This window comes from Salvelinus namaycush, chromosome 25 (assembly GCF_016432855.1).
Source record: "Salvelinus namaycush isolate Seneca chromosome 25, SaNama_1.0, whole genome shotgun sequence".
NCBI lineage: Eukaryota > Metazoa > Chordata > Actinopteri > Salmoniformes > Salmonidae > Salvelinus > Salvelinus namaycush.
The window spans coordinates 22,558,392-22,567,920 of record NC_052331.1 but is presented as its reverse complement, the minus strand read 5'-3'; the positions used below and the strand labels follow the sequence as shown (position 1 = coordinate 22,567,920).

General features: G+C 42.3%; 1 protein-coding gene across 1 annotated transcript in view; it reads left to right on the top strand.

The window, feature by feature from the left end:
• The first annotated feature begins 712 nt into the window (after positions 1 to 712).
• LOC120020082 (protein patched homolog 1-like) overlaps positions 713 to 9,529 on the top strand; it is a 29,542-nt gene continuing 20,725 nt past the window's right edge. Inside the window, exons 1-2 of the mRNA XM_038963520.1 lie at positions 713 to 1,081; positions 3,003 to 3,195. Of these exons, the coding sequence (XP_038819448.1) occupies positions 935 to 1,081; positions 3,003 to 3,195 (340 nt within the window). The 5' untranslated portion in view covers positions 713 to 934. The remainder of the gene's footprint in view (positions 1,082 to 3,002; positions 3,196 to 9,529) is intronic.

Genomic DNA, 9,529 nt, shown 5'->3' with positions numbered 1-9,529 from the left:
AACAAAGTATATCTTGTTTAATGAAATAGTGAGATTTATATAGGCCAAAGTCAAGCAAATGAATTCACTTTGAAGGTGTGAACCATAGTCTGAGAGTTAGAATTGGTTTGAACCTACTTTGAAAGTAACCTTGAATGTTTTACAGTTAATAATACTTGGTTTACTTTATAGAGTTAAAAACTCTCATGCCAATAAATAAGGCTAGTTTAGTACACAATTTAGACTATTCAGTCCCTTGTGTTTATGTGTGAGAAACTACTCGATTAATTTCTACTTTTATTTATATCCGACTCTGGATTAAAAAATAAATGGTCTGTTTTATCAATAGATGGCATGTGTGATTGCTTCTTATAACCGAGATAAGGCAATTGGGAGTGTGCAGAACAGGGCAGGCAGCAGTGTGCTGAGTTTATTGAAAGAGTTCCTCTCTCTGACGCCCCCTCGCTCTCCCCCCTCCCCTCGATTTGAAGGGCTGCCTGGGTGGTCTCCCCCTCTCTCCACTTTGGTGAGCTGTTGCTTAGCAGCTAATAATAGGAGATGTTTGCAAAGTAATTTGCCTCTTCCTTGGCCAATGAGAACCAGAGCACTTTTCCATCAAACCACCCTTTTCAGGATTTGCAGAGGGGCTAACTTCTCCAAATGTTACTGCTACGGGATCAGAGGCAGACTTAGAGATCTGATCGAGACGTTACTACTTCGAAACGTTGTTTTATAAGCTATTAGGACGGATGAAGACTGGAGGATCTATACGGATTTGGGCACATAATGTTGGGATGGAGTTGCAAGACTTTGGCTCAAGGAAAGACTAGAATATATTATCCAAACTTTTACCCGGTGGATGCGCTAGTATTCTATCTTGGATTATTGTCGCGTTTGCTATACTCGCACTGTTTCTCTCTTGCTTTGCTCTGTGCTTTGTTTTCTTGTTTGGACTATGGCCTCGGATCCCAGAGTCCCAGGGTCCGGTGTTTTTGGAGATTTACCCCCAAATTATATGCGTTCTCCGCCGCCAGTAAACTCAGATCTTCTCCGGAGACCCAGCTACTGCCATGCTGCTTTCGCATTAAAACAGATTTCTAAGGTGATGAAATGCTTTCGATGGAATATGCTTACTGTTTCATTCATCGTCTCTGTGAATGAGTGTTATGTTTTGGTACTTTTGCGGAAACTGATGTTACTACTACTCGAATGGAGGAATATCAATTGAGGGAGTTTTATGTCAAAATGTCATACAATGTGATATACACGGTGATATTACACTCTAGTGATATTTCGGTATTACATTGTAACATTTACTGGCACGCACTGATTTTACACTTCCAGCCCCGATCCCCCTATGAATGAGAATAACTTTATCCATTCATTTTTAGAAGCAATACAACTCCAAATAGTTATTTATGCGTGTGTGGGATCTGTTCAACTCTGTTTGTAAGAAGTTAGACTCAGGGTCCCCGTTGTGGGCTAGTTTGTTTGAAAATGCAGTGGGTCTTACAGAGGAATTCACTGATTACGTTTTATCTGACAAAGCATTACTGGACCGCATGAACGCTTGGAAATGTGTCAAAACTCCTAAGTGAAACCAAAACATCTGTCCAGTGTCTGTACTAGACCGGTGACATTGTTTGTAAAGTTTGAAAGGGTATAGTAGAAGGTCTTCAGACAGTGTTTTCATTTTAAATTATAGGAGTAGGGATTTTTGGTAGAGTAACTGCTTATTGTCAAATCCTTGCATAGCCTGTAAGAAGGTATGTAGCCTATAAAGGAAAGTACGGTATAGTCTACATCACTCCTGACTCAAATATGTGCAATCTTGTAATCTTTCAACTTCCATTTAAAACTAGAAGTTGCGTTAGTGCACAACAGCATTAGGTTTCATATTTTTTTACCAGGAGGTTGTTAGGGGCAGCTGGCTGAGTGTTTATAAAATGAAATATAGTAAGATTGGACAAAAATGGAAGTCCTAGTCCAAGTACACAAAAGTGTTCAAATCAAATTGTTTTGGTCACATACACATATCTAGCAGATGTTATTGCTGGTGGAGCAAAATGCTGTTCCTAGCTCCAACAGAGTAGTAATATTTAACAGTGCAGTACTATCTAAAATGATTCACAACAATAAACACACATCTAAAAGTAAAAGAATGGAATTAAGAAATATATAAATATTAGATTGAGCAATGTCGGAGTGGCATTGACTAAAATACAGTAGAATAGAATACAGTATATACATATGAAATGAGTAAGGCAGTATGTAAACATGATAGCCTCTAGTAGATGCTTATTTAATCCTAGTTGATAAGTAGGTAATTGAGGGCCCAACATAAAAAAGGGTAAAGCAATGGCCAGTCTTTGGATTGGAATTGTCCCTCACAGTTGGCACAAGCGAGGTCAGGGTGCCACTCATCACCAGAGGCATGGGGGTTTGCTATGGAATCAAAACCCATGACATCACAATTATGGTTACATGGTTTGTACTTAACAAAAATAAACAGCATAGTTGTCAAATGGGATATCAGGTTCTCTATGCTGTTCTTGTGTAGCCTACTACACATGAATAATACACTATTATCAATTAGGGTTCTGTCTGGTTATATTCTGATATTCACATGGTCTCTAGATCTGACATTAGCTCAGTGATGTATTTCACATAGATATGATTTGCTTACAGGACAACTGACATGAAGACTCTCAAGTAGCTGACTAATACAGTAATGTTGAACATGCCCTTAAGTATGTCACGTTATCACAATGAAAGTCATACTCAAGTTAGCTATCTTATTAGCATAGCCTTCTCTGCCCTTGTACTTGATTCTTAGTAATACTAGAAAGACTACTATATTGAGTTTTTTTAATCTTACAGTTAGATACAATGTAGTCTTCCATTAGTGAGTACTTGTCTATGCCATAGCCATACATTCCATGTAATGCAATATGTTGTTATTAATGTGTAATAACAATGTAATAACACTTTTCTCTCCCTCCATGTTCCTCCTGTCTCTTTAGGGGAAGGCTGTGGGTCAGAAAGCCCCATTGTGGGTTCGGGCGAGGTTCCAGGCTCTTCTATTTTCTTTGGGCTGTCACATCCAGCGACATTGTGGAAAAGTCCTTTTCATTGGACTGCTTGTGTTCGGTGCCTTGTCTGTGGGTTTGCGGGTCGCTGCCATTGAGACGGACATTGAGCAACTATGGGTTGAAGGTGAGTCTGGCGTTTCAGTTTCGGGGTATGGTTTGGGGGGTTGTCTGGGAAGGGGAGAAAGGGGTCGTTTTTTCCCCCAAATGAACTTGTTGTAGACATTTTGCCATCTAAACTACTGAAGGGGGGACAGGAAACTGTATGGGTGCTGTCTGACTGATTTGTCGATCAGTAGTTGAGATGGCTGTTTTCTTTTAGAGACGATCCTCTACAGTTGTTATTCATGATTGTGTGATATATAAAAATATGTTTTTTTTTTCTTTGTAAGTTATCGTAAAATTGAAAGTTGTGATACTTTGTAAGCTCTGCACTTTTGAGTGTGCTGTTTGCTGATGCCAAAGTTGTTTTGCATTGGGAATGGAGAATGGGTCAAGATATTCCTACTTTATTGCACACAAGGAGCTAGCATTGTTGTTCCCTACATATGCAGGCCTTCTCTTGTTCTTCTCATCAGCCTTGTATTGTTTGCCATGGTGGTTCCATGATCCATGTTTTATTTGCCGTCCTTTCTGTGTGCAGGCTGGGTTATCTGTGCATATTCGGGCAGCTTTATTTGGTTTTCACACTGCCAAATTCCTTTTAAGCCCCCTAGGCTTTTGCCGCACTCCTGATCCCAAGAGCAGATGGGCTGTGTGAATCGTTAGCCATCTTTGAGGAGCTGACCCTCCCCCCTAGCTCCCTGTGTGGTCCTTAACTATTCTTGGATTCCATTCAACAATAAAGGCACCCCCTTTCCTACAAAAATATGTTCATACAACTGAAGATTTCCCACCTGTTTTGCACATTCTAAAAAGAGTCACAGCAGTTGTAGTATAAACACTCCCTAAAGGTTGTATCTTTCAGTATCTGTGTATTTTATTCCTTACCAACACTTTGGCTGGGAAGGGGACTACTCACTCGTTGTCAATGAAATGCCTGTGGTCTGACACACTGTGTTTGAGTTTTTTCAGATTGGTGAAGCCAAAGATTTTCAGATTTACTTGTCAGATTGTAGTTGAGTTGTCTGAGTCTGACTCACAAACAAGATGTGAAGTTATCGCAGTGTAATTTGTCATGATCACAGTATTTTGGTAATGTACTGGTGTGTATTTCATACACATTAAATAAGCTAACCGTTTGTCTTCTGAAAGGAGGTTGTTAGATGTAGCCATAGGGTTTGTTATGCCTAATCATGGAGTCATTCTGAGAGTGAAATGCCCGAATGCTGAAAAGGAATGCTGTTCCTTTAAGAGGCAGTGGCCATGTTTCTAAAGTTTCTGCCTGTGTTGTTTCCCCCAATAGCCCATTGACAAAGCTGCTCAGAGTTGAATGAAAAGTAAGTGGTTTGGTAACAAGGAGAGGTTAGATCTTCTCACACACACACACACGCGCACACGCACACACACACACACACACACACACACACACTCACACTCACAAAAGGGAGGAAATATTTCCTAATAGAACAGAGAAGTTCATTGCTCTCTTAGAAAAGATGAGTGTCCAAAGAGCATTATTTTATTCATCAACAACTTACAGTCTGGACTCAAACTTTAAAAATAGCAAGTGTAGAAGGCTTAATATTTTCTCAATACAGAACGTACGTCTATAGGGTCTTCTTGTCAACACATGCAGAGGTGTATTCTGACCGCATATGAGGGATGAGGGTGCTGATATGAGGCCTCCTGGGCTCACACTTGGCCAGCTGGGAGTTCCTGAGAGCATATGCCCCCCATCATATATCCTCAGGCCATATCTGTCCCCAACTCAACCCCCACCCAAATGTCACGTTTGCCACCGTGCTAGTGTAGATGTCCGGCTGCTTGTGAAGTCAGACCACCAGGCTCCTTACCTTAGCATACCCTATACCCTACCTGGCCTACCCCATTCTACCCAACCCTAACCTAGCCCAGGATAATGTGCTAACACTTGTGCCATAGGACAGTAGAAAATAGTGTTTGGGAGAGAATTTGTTTTCTGACCCTGATAATGCAAATCCCTGCTGTACACTGTCACTGCAGCCTCAGCTGGGACTAGTATGTCTGTTCTGAATGTTGATATACTATTGGTGGTATATAAACCAGTAGTTGGTGCTAGTCAGAAACATATGGGAGTAGGTTTCTTCAAACTGAGGAAAGGTGTGGTAGTTAAACATATGGTACCTGTTAAGGTGTACATATGGGGTTTTGACAGATACAAGCCTAAACGGTTCTTTCTCTAGGTGGACAGACTACTTCCACTGGTTGGCTAATATAGACAGAGTGCTGACTAATAATGCACACAAAATTCAGCTACGGAACCTTTTTTTGTTAGTCATATGTTGTTTTCTTTTGGAAATTTTTTGCTACTGCAGAAGCAATGAAGAGCAAGCAACAACACAGGAAAGGGGGCTAGCAGTCATGGGTGGGACCTGGGGAGAATGTGACCTAGCGTGTATTGTCTGTAGGAAGAAAAGGGGAATAATAAAGTGAAGTGTAGGGAGATGAGATGGGGGTGGGGGTGGGGGAGCATTGGGGTTGAAGGTTTTAGGGGTATACACTTCAACATTTTCCCATTCCCTAAAAACAACAGTATGGCTTCTCTCTCAGGACACATTTCTCTCACCAGTTCAAGCAGGACTTAGAAGAAAAAGTATATTGCCTGGGTAGGGAGTTGTTTTTGCTGGATGTAATATATGTTTAGCTATAGCGTTATTACTATGGCAACAGTAGATTACCCAAAAGGTTTGATATTTTGTCGTGGGTAAAATATACCACCAAAGAGCAGCAAAACGTTTTGAATAGAGCATTTAGAGTGGAAAATAAATGTTTACATGTAATGTACAAGTATGTACTGGTAGCCCACATGAACTAAACCCATCCTTCTTGACACAGTTTTGATGATCTTGACAGACATGTACACACAGACAAGCTGTGCAAGTATTAGGAAGTGACTTGGGATTTGTGTTTTAAAAAGAGACTGTGGGGAAAATAACATATACAGAGAGCATGAATGACCTACTCCACATGGCGAACAGTAGGTACCTTCTAGAGCCCTAGTAGCACAAGGGGAACAGTAGGTACCTTCTAGAGCCCTAGCAGTACGAGGAGAACAGTAGGTACCTTCTAGAGCCCTAGCAGCACGAGGGGAACAGTAGGTACCTTCTAGAGCCCTAGTAGCACGAGGGGAACAGTAGGTACCTTCTAGAGCCCTAGCAGCACGAGGGGAACAGCAGGTACCTTCTAGAGCCCTAGTAGCATGAGGGGAACAGTAGGTACCTTCTAGAGCCCTAGCAGCACGAGGGGAACAGTAGGTACCTTCTAGAGCCCTAGCAGCACGAGGGGAACAGTAGGTACCTTCTAGAGCCCTAGCAGCACGAGGGGAACATGTGGACGTTTCAGTGTTTGGAACAGTTATCTAAACAAAAATGCAAGGTAAATGCTATAATTAATCAGAAAATACACAGTCTTCCAGTTCAGGGTCTGCTGCAAGAGAATGAAAGGTCTATGAGGCATTATTGGAGGTGAATGGCAAGCCACAGTGCCCCAGCTAGATAAATAAACTCGAACTGCTGAGCCTCAGACCTCACCAGTAGAAAGAACAAACAAGGCCAGAGTCAACCTGGGTCAGTTGAAAATGTTTATTTCACCCCCCCAACCCTCTGCCTCCCTTCCTTCGTTCCCCCCACACCTCCCACCACTCTGCAATCCTCCAGCCTCAGTCCTCTCCTCAAGGGGCAGACACAAGAGCTGAATGCAAAACCTCACCAGCTCCCTCAATTATGGAAGTCGCCATTAACCGTCCACTGTGGACAGAATTATAATATACAGTGCTAAGTTATATCCTTTTTGGATATTTACAGTATTAAAGCGGTGACTCATAGCTGTGTATCTTTTCAAGTTATGTAGTGTTTATGGGACTTGGCTTTTTTACATGTATAATTACATTTCAGCACTATATGTAACTGTAGACCTGTTTAGCATCCTGTATTTTATGTTGCTTGAAAGTCATTGCAGACACTGGTGTGCATTTTTGGGAGTGCTGAAGGCCTATCTCTGTTACAGAGCTGCAAGCTCAGTCTCACACATCTCCTGTATAATCTCTATTTCATTCACTTGGACAGTTTCTTAAATCCTGCCAAAAGAGATTGTTCTCCTTGGTCAACTTTAAATACAGTGACATCAGTCACCTTTTTGGGTAGAGTTTGCCCATTTTCCTCTCCGCTTGTCCCCTCTGGAAAAAGAAGAATGGAGAAAAACATTTTCTTTGTACTTGGTGTGGGGGGGGGGGATGGTCCTTGGGCTCAATAAATGTATTTCTAGGCTGAATGAGACCAGCAATTTGGGACATTTTTGCCTTTCACCGTGGGATGAATGTATGTTTCAACCACACATTAAGCTGCATTAGCAGCCAGTGGAGTGCCTAATGTGACTATTTTTCGCAGCAGCCAACACTAGGGATGATTAGCATAATTAGTACAGGCAAGCCTATACATATGGAAATGGAAAGTGCCTAAATGCCAACACCAGTGGAAATTTATGTCAATGCTGACAGAAGTATCAAGATCTGAATAGATTGTAACTGAAACTGATTATTTTTGCCTTTCACTTTCAATGGTATTTTTTCAGTTCTTCCTCTCAAATTGAACTTCATTTCTCATCCTCTCACTTTTTTGGGGGGAAGGAATACCTCAGTGTCCTCTCCTTTTACCACCTTGTCCAATTCAGACACTTCCCCCCCAAACACACACACACACACACACACACACACACACACACACACACACACACAGACCGACACACACTGTATTTCTATAGTTAAGGTAGAAAGCCAAGCGCCCCATGCCTGCATTGTTTTATTTGCTGGGAAAAAGTCTTGGTCCATTTGCTTTTGTTGTGAAAGTTCCCTCTTTATTTTTTCATGTTTGTTTGGAAACATCTGAAAGAAATTCAGGAGGGGAGTGACAAAAGCCTGCATTCAATTTCTGCTGCCCTGCCTGGTTTCTCTCTGAATTAGGAGCCTCTCTATCTGCTAAGTAACACATTGAACTGGGATGGGGAGGTGCTACTGAACTTGTAAAAGGATGGCAGTAGAACTAAAGCTTGATTTCAGCAAAGACTTGTTTCGCTCTCTGCCAGCCAGGGCCAAATCTATCCCTCTGGTTTTATACTGCATGCTTTTTTAATGGATAACAAAGAGCGGGGAATGGGCAAGATGACGGACTGACAGTTCCTAAACAGAACCATTCCAGCAAAGTCTATTTTCTATGTGAATGTATTTAAGTGAGGGAGTGAGTGAGTGGCAAGGCTGTGTGCACATTTGAGTTTGTACATCTGTGACTTTGTATCCTAGAAGGTCTAATCTGTGCTACAGTACAACACCGTATATTCTTTGTTTTATTCCTTTGGCGGCTGAGGCAGGTAAAGCATGTCTCTTCCAGCATGTCTCTTCCTTGTGGGACTTCCTCCAAAGCAGCATGGGTCCTTTCAGTGGCCTCCTAATCCAGCTAATCTGGCCCACAACACTTTGAAGGTGGTCTCCGCTAATGGAGACTGGAATTGGACCTAGAGCTTGCATGCGAATGGTGCTGCTGCTGGCTCAGTCCTAATTGTTAACTGGGTTAATAATTGGGTTTTTGTGATGGCGCCTAAAAGTCTCTGAGTGGAGCTGGAGAAGTAGCTCGGCTTCTTGTGTGGGACTTCTTCCTCATTTGATTGGATACATTGTGTTGCCTTTGACAAACACTTTTTGAGTTTGATCTCCACTGTTTACAATCACTTAACCTGTGCAGATGTATAGGCAGACAACATAACAGACAGGCATGGAGAGGATATACATTGATACAGTACAGTATGGTACGGGTGTCTCCTGTAAGGTCTGTGGGGCTGGTCTTTTCCTGGGTGGTGGTGGGCTGGACATGAGGGAGATTGGAGCTGACAGGGTCCATCAGTGGTCTGACACCAAGGAGCAGGGGGCTTCATCTCCTTGGTTAATTACATGCCACTTTCCATACTGCCCACTGATAGGGGAGCTAACATACACACACACACACACACACACACACACACACACACACACACACACACACACACACACACACACACACACACACACAAACAAACAAACAAACAAACAAACAAACAAACAAACAAACAAACAAACAAACAAACAAACAAACAAACAAACACACACGCCAGGCCTGCCTGGCTCTGGGTGGGAGGCCTTCTCCCTGAAACTTGCTACCATTGTCTGTCTGTCTCTGGCCAGCCCCAACCCCCAGCCTTCTTCTGAGAAGAAGTGAGAACCCCATCTGGATGGAGATTAGCTTCAGCTTTAGCATAGGAATGGCTATGGTAGGCAGTCCTCGCTCCACTATGTC